The 27,304-nt window shown below is 35.3% G+C and overlaps 1 protein-coding gene across 1 annotated transcript in view; it reads right to left on the minus strand.

Moving 5' to 3' along the window:
- Positions 1–6,738: 6,738 nt before the first annotated feature.
- Positions 6,739–27,304, minus strand: part of LOC149067666 (supervillin-like) — a 238,023-nt gene continuing 217,457 nt past the window's right edge. Inside the window, exons 21-23 of the mRNA XM_089252480.1 lie at positions 21,103–21,224; positions 7,058–7,204; positions 6,739–6,929 (exon numbers count right to left, since the gene is read on the minus strand). Coding sequence (XP_089108606.1) covers positions 6,843–6,929; positions 7,058–7,204; positions 21,103–21,224 — 356 coding nt within the window. The 3' untranslated portion in view covers positions 6,739–6,842. The remainder of the gene's footprint in view (positions 6,930–7,057; positions 7,205–21,102; positions 21,225–27,304) is intronic.

Below are 27,304 nucleotides of genomic sequence, written 5' to 3' on the forward strand. Positions count from 1 at the left end.
AAACTGCCACCCAGGGAAGGTGCCCCCCCCCCACTAGTTATGGTCCTATTCAAAGTACGAAATGAAATACTTTACTGTGGTATAAATTTTCATGATGATAAATTAATGATGTATTCGGTGCCCGAGAGCTAGTTGCGGTCCTGAAGTTGGTGCATCTGTGACTGCGCGAAAAACCTTTCTTTCGTTGCACTCTTAGGAAAAATTTTCAAACTTTTATCTAATTGTTTTTTTCCTTAACCCTGATGTGGTGCTTCTTCTGTGGCTCCATGGGTCTGTGTGAGTCACATTTCATTTGAGCTGCCACTGCATATCGTATACTGAAAAAAAATCATTTTAATTGTTGTTCCCCCTCTGTCATAGGATTGTAGAAAAAATTTATAACCAGTGCTCTGGAATGACTAAATACCAATTCAATTTTTTTTTTTTAAATTTTTGATCCTCACGTATTCCCAAGGGATCAGCATGATCCGTCCAGGGAAGTTGTTAGTGTTAGTAAACATCCATGCCCGAACCGGGATTCGAACCCAGACCTGCACAGTGAGAAGCTAGTTCCCTAACCACTCGACTGCCAGGCGGCAATTGCAAATTTATTGCGGTGCTAATCATAACCAGTTGGTTGTGATTAGCACCGCAATCAATTTGGTTGGTACTTGCCAAATTATTTTAAATTTAATTTACTCTCAATGGCTCGCGGCATTGAGGGTCTGTTCAACAGACCCTATTTTTAGTTGACCTTTTCACAGTCAACACTTTCGGGTTTTAATTATTGTATGCTATTTCAAAAGTACCCATCTACCTTAACCAGTCAGATGTTTGCGACGGCGTATGCCATTGCGCCAATTTTTAATCTCATTAATTTCAATTTTTGAAAATTAATTAGTAATTATTTAAATTCTCAGTTTTTTTGGTTGGTGATTTAAAAAAATGAGGTCAGTTTAAATGTATTCATAAAATTTTTTTATCAGGAACATTCATTTTATTAGCTCCAAACTTTTAAAAAGGAGATAAAAAAAAAGGGGGAAATTAATTGGTCACCTGACTAGTTAATTACCTTACCCTATCATAATTACATGCAAGTAAGCATGCATTGAAAGCATTTTGTATAAATTCAAAAGATTTACGTAATAAAATATTTTCATAGATTAGGCTCGTATCAAAAATAATTATAAAGAAAAAACCATGACTTGTTTATAAGATTCCAATAATGAATTATTAGAAATTATTACTAAAGTATCTTATCACGGGAAATAAATAAAAGTACTGGAGCCGAAGAGTAAATAGATGATGAGAGATATATATTGTAGCAGCATAAAACAGGGATGTCTCTTACTGCTATAGGGAAAAGTAATAAATCAGGAGTAAAGAGAAATATAATTGCAGAAAAGTTTAGAGAAAGAAAGAATGTGTTTCGGGTCTGTAAAAACACTCGGACCATAGTGCATTAATGAAAATCGGAGAAAACTAATTTTTTATGCATTTTTATCTAGCTAAGAATTTTCGGGATCGTTTCACTGATGCGGCTTATACGCCACAGTGGCACGTAACCAATGTCGTCTCGCATGGTGAGACTTTTGCCCCGAGGCTCAAGCCACCCATGGTATACAGAATTTGTACAAAAATATATTTGTGGTTTTTTTTAAATATTTATTTTTACAAATACGTTTTCAATTTTTGATATCCTTCAAGAGGGGGGGGGGGCAGAACGCCTGTGTGGGCACCCACTGGTCGAAAGTATTTCCGACGCCCCTGGTTCCAGTGCCTAGAAATATCACCTCATGGAGACTTGGCTAGCTTTAGAGTGCCTAGAAATGTCTTGTTATCTGTAGGCACCTCGACAAGAGCTACTAGCCTGTATATAGGGCAGTGTCAAAGACTAGGAAAAGGTGGAAAACTGCTCTGCGCTTTTGAGTCCTAAAAAACTCAAGATAAAATACAAAAAGGGTTCTGGAAGAGTTTTTCTTAAAGGTGGGTGAAATAAAAAAAACCTATAATCTTAGGGCCAATAGCGCTCTGAAATGCAGAGAATGAGAGAGGAAGTTAGTCATCCATATTTCTACAATAATATATTGTACTATATACTTTGATAATGCATAATTTTGTGTAGAAATGTGACTTTCTCAGAATCAACACTGGTGGTTGACTGGAGTGAGCTTTGTTTCCGATTTTGAGGTACGAATACTAACCACTCTTTCGTTTCAAAAGTTTTCCTGCAGAGAGCAGGCAGGCTTTCACTGTGGTATTTGCGTAACAGGAAACTTCAGGCATCTGCCAGTTTTACTTCTAAGACAGATGGCAAAACTTCTCGAACATAAACCACACATAACTATGATATCATAGATACGTTATGGTCACAAGCATAATATAAAAACAACTTTCCGGTATGCACCAATTTGTTACAAATCCTATAAGAGAAATGTCTTGGAAGTGTATATATACGATTGAGTAGTAGTAGAGTATATGTGATATGTGCTTACAATAAGAGTGTAACATGATGAAACCAATTAAATGGAAGTATGAAGATTTTTGCTGTACTTCACATCTTGGATTACCTTTGGAGAGAAAGAATACAATTTTATTCTTTTTATTTTATTCTCCTATTATTTTGTATATTTTAACCTAAATTTTTTCCAACCATCTCTTAGGGTGATTTCCCAGTTGTTTTTGGTGTTTGCATTTGTATAAGTACACAAAACATAAAACAGAAAATTTACATTTTTTAAAATTAATTAAAAAATTAAAATAAATTAATCAATTGAAAAGTAATTAATTTAATTTGAAAAATAACATCAACTGAAAACAAAATAAATTTATTTTAATTTTTTAAATTAAAAAATTTCAAGTTTTTTCTACTAATGCATAATTTTAAGTTTGTGCCTAAAGCAGGGACAAAAACTGGCACCTTTCAAAATTTTGCTCCCCCACTGACCAAAACCTGGCTATAACACTTGCTTGGAGTGACATTCCCTGGAGATATAAGAACATGGACAAACTAGAAAGAAAAGCGGTCTCGACAGATGAAAAAGAGGAGGATATAGACGCACACATCAAGAAGCAACCTACTCAGAAAGAACTAATGGAAGCTTTAAATGTTATTATACATTATTATTGTGCAACGAATACTCAAGTTGCAGAAACTGCTGAATTCCACAAAGTGCAAAATTTTGTTGTGGCCTAGGGATGAACCTTGAATGTAAAACAAATTTTTACTCAAGACTTTGAGGTTCACCAAAACTCCTGCTTTCTAGTATTTCTTTGTAATGTGTGTGTCATTTTTTTCAAATGAAACAAACATTTTATGCATTTTCTATTGTTTTTAAAAAATTTCTAGTTTTTAGTAATCCGAGGTGGTCAAGTTTTATCCAGTTCACCCCAGTTTAATGAAACTCTGCTGTATATAATGAGCCTTTAGGTTTTGCTACTGATATTTTTTGCATCATGGCCATCTAGGAAAAGTGACTTTTTTGAGGCCCTCTTCCATGACTAGAAATGCTGCTTAGCAATTTAAATGCATACGCTTCCAAAAACCTTAGCTATATCCCATTATCATTAGCACTTTAAGGCCGTGACCAAGTGGCAATACATTATGACGGCACTGTGTATTGGCAGTTCTGTCGAATTCTGAAAGTAGTCATGTTTCCCCCCATACTTCACTTAAAAATTATATTTTTCACATGGGAATTTTTTCCACAGCTCTACGTAGACCCTTTAACCAATTAAAGGGTCTGGAAAAATACTTTGTCCAAAAAAAATTGAAATTAATGTTTTTGCAGTTTTGTATAGCTCAGAGTACCATCACTTTCAACTACATAAACAATGAGGCAAATGCTTTCAGTTAGCTGTAATAAAGGATGAAAGATAAAACATAAAAGGGAAACAATGTACTTAGTCACAGCTTCTTCTTAGTCTCCTGAAAAATTTTGTTTATGCATTGAAAGCATTTTTCCCACTGACCCTTCAAATGTCATGGCTTCCCTACCACTTGATTTTCACCTGTGACCTCCCTTAGAATGTACCAGGGCCACAGGGAGGGGGGCATATGGTCCCTGAAAAAAATGGGTAAATTAAAAAAAAAATTATTGTACTATTAATCACACGTTTTTCATTAACTGATAGAAAAATATAATTTCTGATGCTAGGAAAAAAAATTGCATTATTAGGCAGTAGAAAATGTACAAAATTTGAGTTTCAATCCATTTTTAAAATTTTCAGTTACCAAAGTTTGTTTATATAGTTATTTCATTATGTAATCATAATATTCTCCCCTTTTCAAGAAGTATATATATGTACATACGTATTTGAAATTCACAACATAACCAGATGGCATATTAGATACAGTCAGACCTCCACATATCAGAATTCACTTTCAGTATGTAAAAATTATTCTGAATCGTCATAGTTAATACGTTGAGGAAAAAACATAGTTACATTGGAAACATTCCTGGAGGAGCGTGGCCATAGTTGCAGGTGTGAGGCAGACCCCTATGTCTCCCCTCTACCAATGGCTTTGTGGTGGAGTAAAATCAATTCACCTGATATTAAAGAGACCAACAATAAAAGCCAAAAAAAAAAAAAGTAAAGCTGAAAATTCCTTACCAATTTTGACACTCTATAAGTGCCTGCTTCAGAAGATATACAGGGTGAGCTAAAGTCCTGGATACATGTTAAAAACTAAATTAAAAATCAACCAATTGACATAAAAAGAAGCGATTTACACTAAAATACAGTACAACATCGGTAAGTAGTTACCCAAATAGGTCGTCATTCTGGTTAAGTCGTCATTTTTCATAGATCCCATCCAGCTTTCATAGACAACAATGTTTTTAAAACCCCTGTTACTTGTCTCCAATTTCAGTTAACTATTTACTATGAAAAAGTTCGAGGGAGAGCAACAGATGATTTCAATGGCTCCCTTTAAAGAAATAGCTTGATAACAGCACTGCTATATGTTCAAAAGTGACCATAAAAGCCTTATGTGCAAGAACAGGCACGGAACAGCTCAAATAACTAAAGTGAAACTGAGGAAGTTCGTTGGCCAACTAAAAAACAATTCTTGAAATCTTAGGGAGCTGGACCTAATTTCTGTATAGGGCCTCCACAGGGAAAGCTAGCTTCAAATTTAAACAACGAAGATATACAGGATGTCCTGTAAGTGCTAGCACAGCCTTTATCTCATCAACCGTCCATCGTAGAGGTATGATTCCAATTTAAAAAATGCTCAACAGGAATTCAAAAATGACCCTGTACCAGTTTTGAGAGTGAAAATACAGTGTGTAAAGAAATAAAAATTTATGTTTTTATAGTCTCCCCTGTGCTCTAATTTTTAATAAGAAAGTTGATGCCCAGTCTCTCCTGATGACAACAAAAAAATTCATGTTTCTAAGTGCACTATTCACAGAGATATTTGAATTCGAAAAACAGAGGCAATTTGAGAAAGAGCTGGCACCACATAAAATGCAATATGAACAGCCGGAATTAATGATATTTATGATGATCTTCATTACATAAATATTTATTTGCATTACACAAAATTTAGTGGCATTATACATTTCAACATGAGCACCCTTTCACCCATTCAAATGCAGCTTGAGCTACAAAGGGTGCCCTTATTGAAATGTGTTAGTTGTACATCGGCTATTATAAGTATTTTAGTCAAAACTGTGCACCTTTTTATGTCAATTGGTTGGTTTTTATAAATTTTTAAAATGTGTACAAGACTACCTTGTGTAACCACTATCAAGGTGATCAGTGATCTCTTTGAGTTGGTTACAAAATCTCTCTCCCCAGTTTTTGTTCAAAAGAGAAAATTCACATCTATATAGATCAGGGTCTATGATCTCAGCAGAATTTAATTATATTATGCCAATTTTCTTCGCTAAGTAATCAGAAATCAACACGATAGTGTGGTTACATATGTCCTCTGAAAACATCACCCAATGTGTGTCCAAAGCATGTTAGGAATTCCTGGCTTTTCCTTGTTATCCGTACCTTTATCACTGGTTTCTTTATAGTGAGAATACTTCGGTAAAAACTTTTTTTTCCTCTCAATCAAATGTGGGTTTTCTACTTGAAATTACAAAGCTTTTACAGAAAAACAAAGTAAATACAGATACCACATAGAAAAAAAATGTAGAAGAAATAAACACAACCTTGCAGTATTAACCAATGGACCTAAAACAGAACTAATTATTGAAAATGAATTCTAATGAAAAATGTGATAGGAATGAATACATTCATTTTGTCATGTAAGCAAATTTTCTGCAATTACACATGAAAAAAAATCCAAAAAATTTGGATCTAACTAGATCCTCCACACTTGTATACATATATCATGTTTCTTTTCAAATATAAACATGTCTTGCTCATTAAACATAGGAAATATAATTCTGATTGTAATATATACTACAAAATGTATCAAATACATTTAATAGATACTCAATTATAAAAATATATGGAGGCTAGACTGCATTAAAAAAATCTTTGATGTACCTTCATTGGTTTCATAGGAAATATTTGAATATTCACAGTCATTATTAGAACAATCAAGGATCTTAACACAGTGCAATTAGCCAATGCAATAAATAGACAGATATATGGCACATGAAAAGATATACTCATACTACAGCAAAAATTTGGACAGGACAATGATAACATTGTTAAAACCATTAGCTCCAAAAATAAGTTTTTCACTCAACAGCATCTAAAATAAAAATACACAATGTCTCATGATAAAACCATTATGAAACATTATCAAATAGATGAAGCATTCCGATTTCAAATATCATTTATGATACGATGCATAAAACCTATAAAATGATAAGGCACAACTTGGCACAGCATAAATTTTAGAATAAATGTTTTTCTTTCTTCATTTTACATTGTTTCCATGCTGGCAAACTGTAAAATTCTTCTTTACACAAACCTAACACATCCTATTAAGGAAAAAAAAAATTAGAATTTCATCTTGTTTTTCAATGTGAATGGCAATTAAACTAATTTCATGAAACTACATAATTAAACTGTCGTCAGTAACAATGAATATAAAACACACAATTAATACCTTGAAATCTGCATCGGTTAAGTAAGATTCTAATCTTAATGGATTTATACCAGGTGGCCGAGATTCTTTTTGCAACTCCTCTATTGTATACCTGTCTCTGGACAGTTCTGAAAGAACCTCTTGTACATAGGCAACTTTACACGGTTTCTACAATAAATGAAGATTATATTAAACAAATTTCAGTTTTAAAAAATTAAGTATACAAGATGATCATAAATATAATTACAGTGAAAGAATTCACCATATTGCATGTGATTGAATTAAAATACTTTATTACTTATTTGCTACTATTAAAATTACTATTAAATGGACTATTAACTATTTACACTACAGTCGAGCTGCTGTACTTTAATTTACCTGGGTCCCTGGATGCAGGTTGTTAGAAAAAACTGGGTCCTTTTTGAGTGAAAGTGGGTATAGGCGTACACAGAATTTTCTCAGGGGGGGGTTATGTTTTTTCCTGCAAAATAACACTATAATCTCGGCTTGGGGGTTAGAACCCCTAACCCCCCTTGCATATGCCAATGAAAGTGGGTCCCTCCTGCAAAAAATTATTTTGAAAAAAGGTATGCCCCCAAATCCACTGGTACCTCTATGAATTTTTTCTTGCTTATATCTCTTCATTGAAACAGAGTGGTGGGTTATGCTCTGGGTAGGAGAAGGAGGTATCTCTCTCTGTGTGTGTGTGAATCAAATAATTTATTTCCAAAAAAAATGTTCTATCCAAAGGTTAATTTACTTTCATTGTCTACTAGTAGGAAAAGCTTGCAAAGAAGCCTATTAACACTGAGAATTTAATATATGGAATTTTGCACATGCAATAAATCGAAAACAAATATACAGTTGATCCCGCTTATAACGTTCCCATTTAGAATGTTTTTCCACTTAGTACGACTTATTTTCATGGTCCCCCACCTCTAAGTAATTCTCATTAAGATTTCCCATTTAAAATGTTTTTCTGCTTACAATGTTTTTATGATGGTTTTTTGAGCAATGTTATAAGCAAGATCCACTGTAATTGAAAGTTAAGAGGAACACATTTATATATTTACTAATAAATCAATCTATAAATGCCTTTCTGATTCATTTTCCATTTTGTTAAAAAAATCTTAGCTTTTTAAATAATATCTTCTGATTAAATTTAAAGCAAATGAGATTCTCTCTCACACAGACACTTATCTTCTAATTCCCTATTCATGTGAATCCTTGTAAAGCGATTTCCTGGTTGAATGATTTTATTTTCCCTCCCTGATGACCCACCACTCTGATCTGTCACCATTTAACTGCCACATATTTTCACACTTGAATATAGGAGCTACCTGTGTGTGTGTGTTGGTGTGTGTGCCCAGCATTCGGCGTGTTTTGCGTTCAGTAGGTGGTGCCATCTATCTAGGGGCACAACTAAATACTTTCTCAAACAGGGCAAGCATGCATTTCGGCACCCCCATGTAATGCAGAAGGAAGAGCCCGAGGCACTAGACCTGCCTGCTCTCCCTTCCCCCTAGTTGAGGCCATTCATCTATCCTCCAAATTGGTAATCTGCAGATTTGAAATTTAATGTATACATATTTGTGTTGTAGGTCTGGTGATCATCATGGCAGCCAGAGCTTTTTTTGAAGGAATAGCCAGCTCGAAATTGGAAAACCTTAGAAAATCATATTTTTGATTGGCTGATTACCATTGCACAATCAAGGGCTCCAAACCCAGATTTTCACTTGGGGGGTCATGGAGCCCATGCCCCCCCCATCACTCCCAAGAGGATCAAAAATTAAAAATATTTTTGTAGAAAATTAAAATATTGGGAAAAAATACATTCTTATACTCAAGGCCGTAGCGAGGGGGATGGACTTAAGGGTCTGGTCCCCCCAAAATGTGAGAAAATGACCGAAAAAGGTAAAAAGATTGCCAAATCTATTGTTCTATCACTTTGGCCCCCCCAAAATGAAAATGGTCCCCCTTTGAACAAAATTTCTGGCTACGGGCCTGCTTATACTGTATGTTAATTTAAAATTCTTTTTGAATGTTAGTGACCCACAACTTCTGTCTAAGAAATCCTTGTGCCCCCAAACGCCAATTCTGCATACACACCCATGATTTTTATGATGTTTAATGGTGACTACCACATAGCAGCTATAGATGACGAAACTGTGGATATTCAAGGTAGAATTTTACAATTTTTTTTTCTGAACGATCTCGGAAAATGTTTTCCACTTTGAACAGGCATTCCAAATCCTTTGATTTTTCAAAAAATGTGCATTCGCAATCTTGTAGGAACAATGCGAATGTAATTTTCGGTATGTAACTGGAGGGGAAAAACCCACGGGGAATAGAAACTCAGTAATTTTTTAAAATTCTGTACATGGCACCTAATTCAGGGAAGCAACTAAATATTCATCATATTATTCTTCAACAACCCGCGTGTACATCAGTACAGTATACAAAGTAGTAAAACCACTTTTTCAAGGTTGTGCGATCATGATACACAGTAAAAAGCAAAATAATCAAGTAAGAAAAAGAAAAATATCATTTAAATAAAAAATGCTTCACATATTACATCATATGTGGCGACAGCCACTGTTGTTTACAAATAGACCGGCGCGATGGTGAAAAAAAAAATTTTCTATTCGATTCTTCGATTACTAAAATGAAAATTAACATCGTTTGTATAACTAGCTGCATTAATTAAGATGCAAAGGAAATAAATGAAATTGGACTAAAAAAAAATAAACACACTAAAAAAAACTTTATTGCAAGATGAACTGCAGTATTTCCTCAGCTACAATATATGATATTAATAAGGTGTTGAAATGCAAATGCTGTTCAAAATTACTCCATCCAATTCACATAGGGAAAACAGAAGCTGCTTTCTGTAAAATGAACAAAGAGTTGAAAAATAATTTTATATATGCAAAAATTGTGTTGAACCCAGTGAGAAGTCTGAGGGTACTCGTCAAATAAACATTAAAAATATTTTAGATCAATTCAAGCAAGAGATAAAAGCATTGATCCAAAATAACATAGCTTCAAGTCAGGATACCATGAAGGAATACAAGATGTAAGGAGACATTACTAAAAGCTTAGAGTATCATATAGGATTATTAAAAGAGGTTGATAACAAGGTGCAAAATTTATCCAATGAAATAACCAATTTGTGAGGTGAAAACTCGAAATTAAAGAATGAAAATATTCAACTGCAGAGACATTTTTGAACTAAAAGAACCACTTTTAGACTTGGAATATGGGAGTAAAGCAAATAAAATCAAAATAAATGGTATTCCTGAAGAGAAAAATGAAAACATAGTAGAAATCAAGGAAACAGTTATTTTCCGAATATTATGCTGAGGTGAGCTCGGAAAGAAAAGTCATCACGTCTCCGCCGGGACTTTTCTTTCCGAGCTCACCTCAGCATAATATTCGGAAAATAACTGTTTCCTTGATATCTCTGGCTGAGAAAAAAGCCATCTATAGTAGAAATGTTGAACAACATAAAGGGTGAACTCAACATCACCCAAGACACCAAAATCGATAAAACACATAGGTAACCATCATTTACAAAGGGAAAACCTAATCCAATTATCGTCAGGTTTAAGGAGGTATCATCAAAGACGATTTGGACCAATGCTGTTAAAAAGCACCCATCCTTAACACTAGAACCACTGCACTGCACTTTTGGTATACTGCAATGCAAGAAAGTTGCATTCCCGGTTCATTTAATGATTTTGTGACCCATTATTGCACCACAGATGACAAGAATGAATTAACACATTTTTCATTTTAAAAAATTTATTTGAACATTCCGAGATCAGATCGCACACAAATAGTATTTGATTCAAAACTTGGTTATAAATATTAGATTTTTCGTTAAACTTCTTTTAACAAAAGAGTTTCTAGAAAAAATTTCGGTCTCACCAATTACATTGCATTGGACCACAGTCACAAGAGTCATACGATTCAATTGAGAGGTTCATCCTAACCATCACTCGATGATGTCACCGTGGCATCGGGAAGCGAGCAATCAACGGCAACTCCGACGAACTTCTGTGTCAGTTGAGTCGATGTATTCCAATTCGATCAGTAATGTAGTAGTCATCCTACTAAGCTGGTATTTTTTGGATTTTAGCATTTGAGCCAGCTTCAGTGTAGTGAAAAAAGGTCCCCGGCAATAAATTGACCTTGACAGACCTTTACTCTTCCCTATTTTCATTTAGAAATACTTTTTAGAAAGGGTAACCACTTCCAAGAAAATTATACACCACTTTTTCCTATAGAATAGTACGTTGGGTCAAAATAACCCAAACCGCGGTTCTAGGCATAAACGCTTATAGCTCTGAAACATGAAATGTGAAGATAATAAAATTTTTGTGAATAAATATTCATGATATCATGAAAAGTCACAAATTTTTTTTACCATCTGAGATTAAGTTTACCAGATAAATGAAAACAAAGTTTGATTTCAGTCAAATTGACCCACTCTGTGGTTCTAGTGTTAAATACTGATTCTATCAATAAGAATTTCATTCCTCAGAAAATTTACATCAATGAATATTTGACTCCACATATCAAGCAATTGTAATGTAAATGCTGTAAAAAAATTCAAGTATGAACAAAACTACCAGTTTGCCTGAACCAAATATGGGAAGGTGTTTTAAAGGCAGACAGAGACATCAACAGTATTAAGGATAAGAAACACCAATGAATTTGAAAAAATACTCGTAAACAATGTTTAATTTAGTAACCGAAAACTATATAGAAATGAACAAAGATAGTGACTGTATTGGATTCGCTTAATTCTATAAAAGATTGTATAAATAATAATAAAAGAAAGAGTTAATTATGACACTGAAATACATTTTTTGTAATGTGAGAAGCATGAGAGAAAACTGATAACTTTATGGTATTTTTAAAATATACTAACGAAGATTTTGATGTGATATGTCTGACTGAAATCTGGATTAAGAAATGTGAAGTGAATATGTATACAATCCCAGGTTATATACAATAGACTCTCAGTAACTTGACACCAGGGTCACAACTAGAGAATGGGGGGGGGGGGGCCCACGGGTCTCGTGCCCCGGGCGCTGGACCATAGGGGGTGCAAATTTCATTCTCAAACCTCTCCTTCAACATTACAAGGGGTGCCCCGGGTGACCAAGCATCTAGTTGCGGCCCTGCTCGACACCCCAAAAGTATCAACAAATGTGTCGACTTAAGCAGATGTCAAATTAGCAGGGTTTCACTCTAAATTTTCATCCGATCGTTTTTGTTTACGTAATTATATACATTCGAACAATTCCATTAAATAAAATGTTGATTCTTATTAATTTTAATTCAGGGTTGTTTCATAATAGAATCAAAACCTATAAAAATAATTTACCTCATAAAAAACAATCAAGTATATTTGTTTTTCTTTCCGATTAGAAAACAAAAATTCTTCTACACTATAATTGCGATTTTTCAGCTTTTTCCTGAGTGTGTAGGAATTGATGTATCACATCTACAGCTTTTAATGCATCAATCATGGTGAGATGGCGCAGATACTTCTTCTTCATATGAACATTCTGTGTGATTCTATTTCTTCAAAACATGAAGCACTTGCCTTTTGGTTGATTGATTCTAGAATATCATCATCTTCTAAAAGTCCTGAAGTTACAAGATCACAGACAATATTCACAAATTCATCTTCAGTACAATCACACGTAGCGTTGTTTATGCTTTTTCCACACATAATCTGAGAGGAATCTTTGGAGAAATTTCATTTTCCAAAGACTCAGAACAAAACCAACATGACAGAAGCAGATCCGAATCATGGCACTTGTGACTGATTTCCATTAAGAATCAATCATTTCAACAGCGTCTAAAACAGAAATTTTTGCGTCCATTCCAGCATTTTGGTCTGTAATTTTCTCTAAAAATTTTTCATACTTAGGCCGATTCCTTGATCCAGTGGTTGTGAAATTGCTGTTGGTAAAAAAGCTGTAGGTGGTAAAAAACATAATTTGATTGCTGAAAGGCCCATCATTTTTGGATGAGAGGTGCAATTATCCAAAATAAATAAAACTTTCCTCTTCCCACTTGAAAATTTTCTATCTAGCTTCCTCAACCATTGTTCAAAAATTTCTGATGTCATCCATGCCATTGTAACGGATCAGGATAACGTCCTTCTCCGTTACTGTTGTTAATTTGTTATGTGGGAAATAGTCATGTTTAGGCCCCAGGGACCGCTCAGCTACCGGAAACCATCCAGAAGTTCCGCTGGCATACCGTCACGAGCCAGAAAGTCTGCTTAGTCCTACGGCCGTAGGGTGGGGTCTTGCGGTCATTTGACGAGGATGGAACCAAGGTCGTGCGGCTGATGTCCCATCAAAATTTATTTCTCATGTAACATATGCTTGATAATTATTTAGTTTGGAGATTCTCCCGGGGGAGATATCACATTGTCTCGTTATAATGTTATTGTATTTTTACTTACCTGTTTCGGTGGTTGGCTGCAGACTTCTGCCGGAATAATTATTTTGTTTTTGTGTTTTTCAGTGTTTGACGTAAGAGGCATGATCGGAGAGCCTGGCCAGCTCGCCCGATTACGTTTAGCATTGCCACTGAGAAATTTTGAAATATTTTTTTACTTTGTTTTGTATGCAAATTATTTTTGTGAAATGTTGAATTTTTATCAAGAGACGGAGTGTTGCCGGTGGGCGAATGGTCCTAAAGTTAAAGCCGGTTTTCGATGTATAAAAGCGCCTCTCTCGATCTCACTAATCGCATTCATTCCTTCGTTCATTCAAGTATTCACCTCTTGCTTTGGCTACTTGAGTAGCTTGTTCTTGATTTCGGTCATGAAATTTTAATATAATATGATCTAAATAACTACCATTCTTGTTCCGGGCGGGTCCGGTGAAGATGTTTTTATAAAAGCTAAATAACCAATTAACGAGTCTTGCAGTTCAACCCATGACTAGTTGCCCTTTACCAGATGAAACCTTGAATGGTCTGGTTCGTGACCAAACTTCTGGTCTAATGCTATAGAAACATCCAGTACCTCTATCTTTGACGTTCAACTGGCTGGGCTCCGATGGACTGTCAGCAATGATTGCTGGGAGGTCTATCTGAAAACTGGCTGCTGACGACTCACTCTGAAACTTTGGACACTGTTCTTCGGTTGGTTCCAACGACATGAACGGATCTACATCGCTATCGTATCTAGTGCACTTGCATCTCTTGGTCTGCGAGAAGAAAGGTGATGTCCAGCTAAATGGACATGGACTTCTGCGGTGAGATCCACGCTTTTTTATAATTAAGATTGATATTTGAATAATTGACTTTAATGCAAAAAAGTTGTTTTAATGAACGAAGTCTAACTTAATGTAAAATAACCGTTATTGTAATAAAGCCTTTTGAAGTGATACAAAACAACTTGTTTGTTTCCTGCTTGTTGTCTGCCTTTAACTGGATAATTCGAACCGGGCATGTAACCCCATTAAGGGATGTTACACCATTTTGTTTTCCAAAAAATCACAAAACTGAGTTGCGCCAAAAAAATCTTTGCAACAGACAATATCAAAACTCCCAATAGATAAGATTTTCATCCCTATCAGATGTTGACAATATCCACATCTTTTTTTGACCCTGAAAAGAAAGGCACTTTCCTGGAAACGGCATTAGCAGTACACGTTATACACCGGCTAAGAGGTTTCAAACATTCATTCTTCACATGCATACCCCCCCGCCCCCAACCCAAAAAAGGGACCTATCATTTAGAGAACAAAGAAACAAAGGATTGTCAAAATACCCATGAACAATGTCGAGAAACTCTTAGAACTTGTTACACACAGGCAATTGTAAAAACTAGTCATGATATAAGGACAAAACCGTAGTTGACTTAAGCGGAGTTAAGCCAAACATGTGTCGAGTTAGAGAGTTTTCCCTACATTGAAATTAGTATTGTGCCAACCAAGGGAATAATACATGTCGAGTTATCTGGATAGTCGAGTTATCCACGTGTCGAGTGTGTTTTAGAATTTTCATGAATATAACAAATCAAGAGAGAGAGGGTGCAGAGAAGAGTTACGTGTCCCCTTGTTGGCACACAAGGCTTGAGTTATGAAAAGAGACTTCATTTTTTGAAGATGTTTACATTGGAAGAACGCAGGTGTCGGGTATATCATCAAAGTGTTGAAAATTTCCAACAGTATGGATAGGATCGCGCGACCATGAATTATTAATATGCCATCAATCGACTGCTTTTACAAGACGACACCAGTATCAATTGGTAAGGGAAAATTCTAGGTTGTGGTGTCGCAGGGAATTTTTCTCTAATAGGGTTGTTAATAAATGGAATAGCTTACCCCTGGGGGTAGTCAATTCTAACACAATTGACACATTTATAAAGAAATAAGCTAAACATATTGGGGTAAATTCAGTGGTGTAGCCAGGTTTTGGTCCGCCGGGGAGCGAAATTGTGAAAGGCACCATTTTTTGTTCGTGCTTAAGGCACAAACTTAAAATTGTGCATTAGTGGAAAGAACTTTAAATTTCCCAATTTATAAAAATCAAATTTATTTTGTAAAAATAAAAATTTATTAAATTAAATTAATTACCTTTCAATTGATTAATGTATTATAATTTTTTAATTAATTTAAAAAAACATGTAAATTCTATTTTATGTTTTGTGTATTTATACAAATGCAAACACCAAAAACAACTGGGAAGTCACCCTAACAGGTAGTTGGAAAAAAATTTAGATTAAAATGTAAAAAATGATAGGAGAATAAAATAAAAAGGAAAAAATATATATTTTCTCTTTCTCTAAAATTATTCCAAGATATGAAAGTACAGAGAAATCTTCATGCTTCCATTTAATCGCTTTTATTATGTTACACTCTTATCATAAGCTCGTGTGTATCACATGTACACTACTTCTACTCAATCGTAGAAAGACATTTCTCTTACCAAATTTCTAACAAATTAATGCATGCCGGAAAGTTCTTTCTTATATTATGCGTGACCATAACATATATATGATGTCATAGTTATGCATGGTTTCAGTTCGAGAGGTTTGACGTCTTCCATATTAGAAGTAAAACTGACAGATAAGTTTCGTGTTATGCAAATACCAAGTTGAAAGCCTGCCTGCTCTCTGCGGGAAGGCTTTCCAAACGAAAGATCGGTTAGCATTCGTACCTAGAAATTGAAAAAAAAAAAAAGACTCGCTTCAGTCAGCCACCACTGTACCAGTAGTGGGGCTCAAACCGGGATGAATCAATCCATCATGATGCCCACATGATCGCAGTGGTTATCACATACTACTAAATTGCAGACGCCCAAGCAGAGGGTGGCCTGAATCCAAAAACGTTAGGAACTGCTTCAAACGAATTAGTGCATGCCAGAAATTGTCGTATGTGTCTGTAATCTATTTAAGTATCTCTGAGGCGTATTTGTAATGCAACTGCTCATCTTCCGAATTGAAGTGAAAGTGGCAGATATATGAATTGATTGAAATATTTTATTATCTACCGGCTTCCTTTGGAGATACTATTTAAAGGGGAGTTTAGCTCGAAGTTGAAAAACTTAAAAAGGCATTGTGCATAGTATTTGTATATCTATTTCTAGTGAAATAAATTCATGCGATGTGTTTTATAACAAATCAGAGAAGAATGGAAATACAGTATGTATTCTCTGGAATAATAATTTCTTGGATTTTTCCCCTCGTAATTTGACCAGGGGGCATTCGGGTATGTGCTGGCAAACCTCACGACACCATAGTTCATATTAGAAAGTATTCTAAGCCCTCGGATAAGTGCTAATTGAAAAAACACTAGATAATCTTTTAAGAGCAGACTCAATGTTTCATGGACACTTTTTGTTTGTTTTTCTGAAATAGTATACGTATGTATCTTCAGTTACTTTTAAACTTTCCTCATAATACATGGACAATTCCAGCCCTGGTCCAGGTGCCTCAAGTGCAAAAGGGACTTCATGAAGATGAGATCCAGTTAAAATTTTCGAGAGTGTGATCTGTTAGACAGACATTTCTAAACAGATAAAGGGCCTTAGAAAAGTCCCTTTGATGCCCGTAATGACCCTGCGTAGACCACCTATGTGTTTTTGTGGGAAATAAAGAAACAAATAATGCCCGGAATTCTGCTTTAAAAAGCGATGAGTATATATAGTGAATTTTTATTATTTTATTTTGGAAATATTCAACGGATTCTCAGAGTGTGTGTGTGCTCATGGCTCATCACCACCCTTTTTTTTTAAAGGACGTCTCAACGTGTTAGTGTGTTGATGCGTGCTTATTCAGTTCCATATTTCTTGTTAAACAGCTTTAAGGAGCAGGTGGAGCTCGTGGATAAGCATTGAATAGGGGAAAGGGGCATCTCGGGAGGAAAAAGTTTGAGAATCCCCCTTCCCCCTGCGTCAGGCTATTCTGGGCAGTCACGGATAAATGCTGATGAAGTCGGGGGGGGGGGGGGGCCACGGGTGCCAAAAGTTTAAGAAATACTAGGATTAATTGGAGAGAAGATATACGTGTCATGAGTTAGCAAACACACTGGCCATAACTTTTTCCAGGGAACAATTTCTCCGATTCGACACACAGCTGTATATGCATAATTATGAAACAAACAGTGATTCATAGAAAAGAGAAACTACACCATGCAAAAAAGACTATGTTTCTGAAAAAGTCACATTTTAACAAAAAACTATGCACTATCACGGTATAATATAGTACAATATATTGCCGCACAAATATAGAAGACTAACTTCCTCTCCCATTTTCTACATATCAGAGCGCTACTGACCCAAGATTATAGATTTTTTTTTACCCAACTTTAAGAAAAACTCTTCCAGAACCCCTTTTTGTGCCCCAAAATCTTGGGTTTTTTACGGCTCAAAAGCTCATATCTGTTTTCCATCTTTTCTAAGTCTTTGACACTACCCTATACACAAGCTAGTAGCTCTTGCCAAGACACCTGCAGATAACGTGGCATTTCTAGGCGTTATGAATCTAGCTAAGTCCCCCCCCCCATACATAAAGTGGTATTTCTAGGACTTGAAGCCATGGGCGGAGATTCGGGGGGAGGGGGGGGTAAGCATTCCCCACCCCAGCGTCAAAGGTGGAGGAGTCGACTGATCTAATGTATATATTTGACGATGATTTGAGATCATCATCATCGTACCCCCTCCAGACTTCCAAGTCTATCTCCGCCTATGCATCAAGCTCTACATAAGGCGCCCAAAGAAAAGGCGATACTTCTTGGAGCTTGAATCCTAGCCATTATTTCATAGGTTCAGTGGTCTGTCCACAATAGTTTCCCGTGCTTAATTTCTTCAAAAAGCGCCTTAGTCAAAGCTCTTGGTGGCCCTTCAGAACAGAATGAACATTTCGTGAACACCATAACCTCATACCTATGAAAGGTATTTCAAGGAGCTCTACCGAGAACGACCAATAGCAATAGAAAAAGCTAGAGCTAGAAGTGAGCAAGATTCTGCCCTTTAATAAAGGTGGGGGAACAGAGGCTGATCTGAACATGCTTCCAGATGAAGAGCTTGAGAGCAATTGTCAAAAATGGTAATGAAAACCTACCCTTTCTTTTTTTCCTTCTTCTCTTATGGGTTAGTACAAACCCAATCACTGTGAAAATGTAAGAGGCGCAAATATAAATGTAGTTTTTTTTTCCTTACTCATCACATCATAGTCAATGAAGGTAGAAAATGAAAAAGTCAATATTTTTCAAGTTTTTTTAAAGATCAAAAGTCATTTAGAAAAATAGGCGCCAATGTAGGCAAAATTTTGATTGGGGGAGCAATCGCTCCCTCTGCTCCCCCCCCCCCCGGCTACACCACTCGGTAAATTGAGATCCTATCTATACTGACATAACCATAAATATTTTTTTATCAACATTGTATTATATTTTCTCATGTATATATAATGTTTAGTTTATATAATTGCACTTTTAATTGGGTTGCTGTATTTTAGAAAAAATATATGACATCTATATATTTGTTATGGGCATCTTTTTCTCTGTCACCTCGTTGGGCGTTTTGCCCGTTGTGTCCTTCTATTTTTATCTGTATGACCAGAGGTGGCATGATTACAGAGGGTGGCATTTTTTATGACAGATTTATTATGATGTTTTCACTGTCTGAAATTTTTACACATCAAAATATTTTTCAAGGAAAAGTATGAGTGGATAAATGAGAGCAGATAAATGAAACACTTTTCAGTGTTGAAATTCTCTATTCAACTCTTTGCTATTCAATGCTTAAATCATCTCAACACACCTCATTTCTTGCACTTCTAAAAAGTGTCACCTATCTCTAGAGAAGCTAGTTTGTGTGAAAAAAAAGCAGGCTCTTTCTCTTTTTTGTCATCTCCTAAGATCTTTACACTCTTTATCAACATTTTTCCAAATGACTTTCCTTTCTTTAGCACAAATTTTCCCTCGCACAAATTGTGATGCAATCCTTATTCATAAATTTTCTAAAGCAACAGCATTAGAATGTAGCCAAAGATTAGAAAATGTGATAAGAATGAGAAATTTTGGCTTCTGTATACAACTTTAAATTTTAAATAACTAAGATATATACTTCATATGAAAAAATATATATATTATATTCAGGCAACTTTTTTATGAGACCTTTAAAAAAAACCCACTTACACCATTTTATGCCATTCAAAGATATACCATCAGCATGTACCCCAAGAAAATAAAATGTGGTAAAAATAAAAAATTTTTGGTAATAATGAACCAATATATTTTTCAAGGAAAAAATGGTATTTAGGCTAGTTTTATTTGATTTTTTAAAGAAAAAAAAAAACCACTTGGTTTAAACCAAACAACCCTGCTGAGGACCCTAGGATAGATATCATCTGATCCTGGTGCTTTGCTTGCACATACATTTTTTAGATTTAGGACCTTCACATCTTCCACTTGAATGTCATTGATTTTATTACCCCATGCAACAGATGTACATTGAATATCGTTATCTCTATTAAAAACTGATGCAAAAAGTCATTGAAAGCACTACACATGCCTACATTGCTCTCTACCTTAGACCTTCCTATCAAGAGGGGGCCAACTGTCCCCTTACATGTATTATCGATATACCTGAAAAATGATTTTGGGTCAGCACCAATGTTATCTGCCAGCATAGATTGAACTTTCCCTAATCACCCTCTTTGATGCTCTTCTTTTTTCAAAAAATGTTGACAGGTCACCTGTTCCACTTTTTTTTACTCTCTAAATGCTCCTAAATGTTTCTGTAAATCTGGACTGAGAAGCATGGTCAAAAAATTCTACAGTGATGCAGATTTCTGAACAGAGGAATAATGCAAAGGTTAAAATCAATTTTTAATCTTAAATATTCATTGATTAAGTTGCAAAGTTGAAGTCAATTACAGACCTGGTATAGATGAATTGGATAATTTGAGCTTTTTCACAAAGACTTTGGACTTCAAATTAATTAAGTTTGACTGTATAACGTCGAGAATACACTTCGTCAAATATGCACTTTCAAGCATACTTTATTCAACAGTAAATTTGGCTGTTCCTTTGATAATTGAATCAGATGTGAATCTTTTACTGTTATTTTTTACTCTTTTAACCATTTAAGTGACACAACAGTAATCCCTAAACGCCCTTCAAAATGCAATATCTTTTTTAATAAAGTAGACTAAAAATGCATCATAGTGAAATCAACATTACAAAATATCTGGGGTTGTCAATGCCACTTGAAAAGCATGTATATCAAAGTAATGATGTTTATACTTACTCTGATTAAATATATAGAGGGTGGACAAGAAGTCCTGGACACATTTTAAAAATTAATAACAAATTAACATAAAATGGTGAGATTCACACTAAAATATTCATCATGGACTAGAGTTTTTTTGATAAATTGATAAAAGGTTTCAAAGTTGCAAACCGCACCTTTTTATGTAAATTGGTTGATTTATCAACTTTTAAAATGTGTCCAGGCCTTCTCGTCCACCACATATAGTATTATTTCAATAAAAACTAATAACCATTAAATATATGAAATACTACCATATTAAATGATATTCCTAGATCTTTCCATGGCCTCCATTCAGGAAAAATATTAGTAAATGACAGAGGTTCTGAACCAGCAGCTACAGAAAAGGCTCTAGGAGGATCATTTTCATTTTTTTCTGAAACAAAAAAAAACCGGAGTACCCAGAAAATGTTAGAGAAAATACACATCAAATGTGACAGAGAAAACAAACATACCCCGACTCAGACTTATGTTGAGTTCGTTTTCATTGACATATTTCATTGAAACTTGGTATATATATTTTATAGACCATGGGGGAAAAAGGAAACTGCAACAAAAAATAATAGCTCAAATTTTGAACACCAGGTGAAAATTTGGCACATAAAGAATAAGAAACACTAATCAGAAAATAAGTAGTATAGTTTAATGTGCATTCCATTTGCTTAAAATTCTCAAAAAATTTCATACAGGGTGGGCAAAAAGTCAGTAGAAACTTTAAAAATGAATAAAAACTAGAAAAATAACCGAAATAAAAAACGGTTTGCAGGGTTAGTATCACTAGGTCATGGGAATTCTTTTGACAGGAAAAACCTCAAAACAGCCGATAGGAGGCGCTGACGTTTACAAGTCAAAGAAAAGATATGCAAATAAACAGAATGCCCCCAAATCATTTATTACAGCAGTATGTGTTCCACATGACCAGCACCCCATAGGGATAACACATTGCACTGTATACTGTAATTAATTACAGATTTTTCCACCTTATATATTATTGAGACTATTGTTATTGTTCTTTCCTACTTATGCTTCTGCATTGTATGTATTTTTTTGTGTCTGTTTTTGTGTCACATTGTATGTATTTCTGTGTTTATATTTTGAATATAAATATCTGTGTAACGATATGAGTGCAAGGCAAAAAAAAAAAAAAAAATTAAACAGGTAATTTTAACATTAAATTGAATAGAAAACTCAAGGGGAATCGCTAAAATTTGAATTATCAAAGTTCTCCTGTATACATATGCCCATACACAATAATGGATGTCAATTATAATTACAAGCAAGGCAAAATAGAAACAATGACAAAGGAATAAAAGAAATTCAAGAAACTAAAACGTGAGAAAACTAAAAATAAAAAGGGAATATAAAAAATATGGCTGTCACCAATAAGAATGAATAGCTTCTTTTAAAAATCAGAGTTTCTCAACCTTTCTGAACCCAAGGACCAGTAAAACATTTGAAATAATTTGACAGACTACTTGTGTACCGTATTACAGGGCATTCATGCATTTTTGCTTGCTCCAAATTTTTTGACACATTTGTCTGTTTGTTCAACTATGCTTACTTAAATTTGTAATTTCCACTAAAATCTTGAACAAACAGCATTTTTATAACTTATCATAATAATCATGGGACATAATTTATGACTATAAATTTTATTCAACTTGCATATTTGTCAGGTCCAATTTTTCACCACAATTGGGGATTTTGGACTTAAAGCACCATTTTTATGACAATTGGCAACATCCCATATTTGACTATATTTAAGATCCCACTTCTTATCTTTCTCAATGAAATAGGGCCATTTAGTCACTTACTGAGACTTGCAGCAGCCCTTTATTCCCCATCCTTCACACATTTTAGCAGTAATTAGCAAATTCACTGTAAATTGCCCCTTTGGCTATAATTAGTGATATCCTATGTTTAGAATTGAAATTTTCCTTTTTCCTTGACAAGGTATGGTGAACCCAAATATGAAGGTACTTTTTATTTGAACCCATATGGATATTAATAATGTCAATTACAATAACTGAATAATATTTTGATTAAGCTAGAATTGAATTATAAAGTCTGTCTACCGACCAGTGATGCCATCATCATGTACCACCACTGCTTTGCAGAGCAGGGCTGTCTTAAGAGCATCATGGACTCCCAGGCCAAGTGATTTTTCTAAGGCCCTACCTGGAAAATTTTTGAAAAATGCAACTACTTCTCGTTTTTCTGAGGTCCTTCTCTTGAGGCCCCCCCCCCCAGGGCTGCGCCTGAGTGGATCAATGCATTAAGACAGCACTGCCGCAAACCATAGGTTGAGAAACGCTGTTTTAAATGTTTCACTTGCAGCAGAGGTCACAACAACCAGGGTAAGCTATCTTTCATTTATACACAACATTGTTGCAAAAAAAATGTATTCCCTGCGACACTACAGCCTGAAATTGTCCCCTTGTCAGAGTCCCCTTGCCAAAGCACTGAATTGATGGTTTGAAAATATAATTCATGGTCTATCCTATTCATCTCATTGGAATTTTAAACACTTCAATAACATGGCCATAACATCTACTCTCTCTCTCTCTCTCTCTCTCTCTCTCTCTCTCTCTCTCTCTGTGTGTGTGTGTGTGTGTGTGTGTGTGTGTTACAATGAAAACACATTCAAAATATTAAGTCTTCATGGCCAAATTTCTAATGAAAACTTTGTTTTCCATCTTCACCGCTTCTGCTATCGGAACCAGAAAGTAGAGAACAGTACATGAGAAGACTTCTCTGGGTGCATTTACAGAGGTTTTTTGTGGGGATTAAAATACATTCTTGTTAACCCTGTATAGTGTTGTTTTCGGAGAAGCTAGTTGCTAAAGTAATTCCCTCTTTGATTCCTTAATATTTAAAAAACCAGATTTCCATTGAAATCAGCTTTCTGTTCAGATGTGGCAATGATTCCAGTACTGCCAAGGAGTAGTAGGGGTATAGCAGTGGGATCCACCACTTTAACTTAGACCTGAAGGACATTTGCTCCTCACTTGGGGTCACATTCTTGGAACTTTCCGCATTCACAGATAAGTGGCTTTGTTGGGATGGGAGGTTTAAGATAGGCTTGGATCAGGTTTTTTTACTCCCAGACTATAGACGAGAATGAGGGTTAGTTAGTGATAACAGTATTAACGGGGAATTACCCACCTCTGACTCGGATGGCTTCTCGATTGACACTAAATCGCAGGGCAAATCACTAAACCGCAAACCAGCTTCGATGTTTTGAGAGAAAGGTTAGTGGGAGTTTTTAAGGACTGGTTGGAATCAGTCGGGGTGAATGGGAAGAATTTAGTATGAAGCTGCCCTCTGTTTTACATGACGTACTTCCGTAAAAAGGATATTTACACATCGTGCCCCCTATGGTTCATGGATAGTGTGCTTAAGCTTTATCTTGAAAAGAAAAGAACATTCATAGAGTATAAAAGTGGACGAGGTGACCTGTTATTGTTTACTGATAAAAGAAGGGCAATGAAGAAAGGGATAAGAGATAGCAAAAACGAAGTTGAATCTAGATTGGCAGGCAATACTGGCTCTGACCCAAAAATAATTTTTCAGGTATGTCAATAATGGATGTAAGGGAACAGTTGACCCCTCTGGTTAGGAGGGTCTAGGGTAGAGAACAATGTAGGCATGTATAGGGCTTTCAATTAATTTTTCGTGTCAGTTTTTAATAGAGAAAATGATATTCAATGTACGGGTGTTGCATTGGGAATCCTCAATGATATTCAAGTGAAAGACGTGGAGGTCCTAAATCTTCTAAAAAATGTATGTGCAAGCAAAGCACCAGCAGCAGCAGCAGATGATATCTATCCTAGGGTCTTCAGGGAATGTGCTAATGAATTGTTAAGGCCAGTCACACAGATTTAGAAGAGTATTGTTGCTAAGGGTATTATCCTAAAGGATTGGGATCTTGCTGATGTAGTTCCGATATTTAAAAAAGGTAATAGAGAAGTTGTGCTGCCCACTTATCGTCCTGTTAGTTTGACGAGCTCCTTCTCGAAAGCTTTGGAAATTATTTTCTAAAGGCAATTGGTGAAAGAGATAGATGAGAATAATGTATTGTCAGAAAATGGGGCACCAGAAAATCAGCATGGGTTCTGGAAGGGGAAATCATGTGTAACCAACCTCCTTTGCTTCTATGATCATGTGACTAAGCCTTTGGGTAAAGGCAAAAATGTAGATGTTGTTTACCTTGATTACCAGAAGGCATTCAATTGGGTCTAACATGGTAAACTCTTGAAGCGTTTACACGAGATTGAGGGCAACTTGCAGAATTGAACAGAATCGTGGTTAAGAGATAGGTCACAGTGAGTTATGGTGAACAGGAATTTCTCTGATTGGACAGGCTTGACAAGTGGAGTTCCTCAAGGAAGTCCTTGGCCTCATACTTTTTGTACTGTTTATCGATAAACTCAATCAGGGTATAGATGGGATTGTTAGCAAATTCGCAGATGATATGAAGTTAATGGGGGTACTCATTAATCAAAGCGATAGGGAGTTGCTCCAGACCAACTTAAACAGGATTGGAGCATGGGCAAATGAATGGAGCATGATGTTTAGCATTGACAGATGCATGGTTGCTCATTTTGGTTCAAACAACCCATGTTTCTCTTACGAGTTGAATGGTGTTGTGTCACTATCCCGAATGCAACTAGGGTCACCGATTTGTGAATTCTCATTAAGCGGCGGCTTAGGTTTTCTGAACATTGTTCAGCGGTGGTCAAAAAAGCAAATAGAATGCTTGGTTTTATTTTCAAAAAGGTCTCATTGCATTCTCCTTAGTTCGTCCTGGACTGGAGTACGTTGCAAGGCTTTGGGGACCATACCTACAGAGGACTTGGTTGAAGGGGTGCAGAGAAGAGGTACGTGTGTCCTTGGTTGGCACACAAGGCTTGAGTTATGAAGAGAGATTTCATTTTTTAAAGATGTTTACATTGGAAGAACGCAGGTGTCGGGGGATATGATTAAAGTGTTCAAAATTTTCAACAGCATAGATAGGATGGACCATGAATTATTACTATGTCGTCAATCAACTGTTCTGACAAGGGGACGCCAGTATTGATTGGTAAGGGACAATTCTAGATTGTGGTGTCACTGAAAAAAGATAAACATGTTGGGGTAAATTGAAAAGCTATACATACTAAGAATAAGACAACCAAAAATATTTTTTATGGGCATTGTATAATATTTTATCATGTATATATAGTTTTATGATTGCATTTATAATTAAAGGTTGCTATATTTTTGAAATATATGATATGCATATTTGCTACAGGCATCTTTTTCTCAGCCACCTCATTGGGCATTTCGGTTTGCATTTGTATAATAACCTATTCCTTTCTCTTCCATAAATTTTGTACCTGCTTATCGTGTCCATATGGATTCAGTTGGATTCATAAGTGTGTGTAGCTCTCAGAGCGAGCATTTTGATTTTTTTTCTCTCAAACATCATCATTACCAAAAATGGAGAACAATTTTTTACTGGTGGGAAGTTAGTTAAAATGGTTATTGAAGAAGTTTCCGGTGGGTATACAAAGGAACAAATTTCAAAAATGTACGAGATCCAAAGAAGTGATTGTTAGCTAATACCTGGTTTTGATTTCAGATATGATGGTGGTGAAGAAACAACAATGATTTAACAGAACAAAAGTGTGTTCTCAAGATGGATGTGTGGGGAAATTGCAACCTTCAACAAATACGCAAGTACAGGCAATTAGCTAAAATTTAACAAGTTGCTATCCTTTAATGCAGTGAGATGCTTTGGTAAGACATGACCTAAAAAATGTTGGGAATCACTGCTCTACAGCATTCTGTTAACTTTTCATATCGATTGCAAGTTAAAAGAAAATTTGTGGCTAGCACAATGATAATATGCATGAAAAGGAAACATTAGTAATGCTTTCATACCATCATCCACTATGAGGTATTCAGTATAAAATTGATAGCATAAGTAAAATATAGGGCTCTTTAAAGAAAATTAAAGATGTTCTCTAGATTCAGAATATGTAAGTATAAAAAGAGGTAAAACTTGGAATTTTCCTAAAAAAATTGAGGTTTGAGTTAGAGCAAGATTAATGTACAACACAAAGTTGTGTGTCATATAACCAAACCATTTCATCATTAAAATGTATAGAGATATGTATCTGTGACAAAGATGAATCTAAATTTATATCATGCACACTAAGGGGAAGTGGAACCGCTTTTTTATTAGTGCAAATTCAATCTAGTACCTAGGTTATAGACATTAATAAAACTTCTTGAAAATATGACAGCAAGTTTGTTAAATCATACTTTTTCTAGGGTTAATGTTTAAAACTTATTTTCTGCAGTGTCCCCTTTTAAGAATAATTTTATTTTTAGTTGACAAAGGGTTTCTTTACCCTTGATAGGTATGAACCCCTGGTTGATTGTGTTTCAAAATCATTCGCAAAATTATGA

This window comes from Pholcus phalangioides, unplaced genomic scaffold (assembly GCF_987345545.1).
Source record: "Pholcus phalangioides strain wild (caught in Gottingen) unplaced genomic scaffold, Ppha-v1.0 ptg000029l_1, whole genome shotgun sequence".
Lineage (NCBI taxonomy): Eukaryota > Metazoa > Arthropoda > Arachnida > Araneae > Pholcidae > Pholcus > Pholcus phalangioides.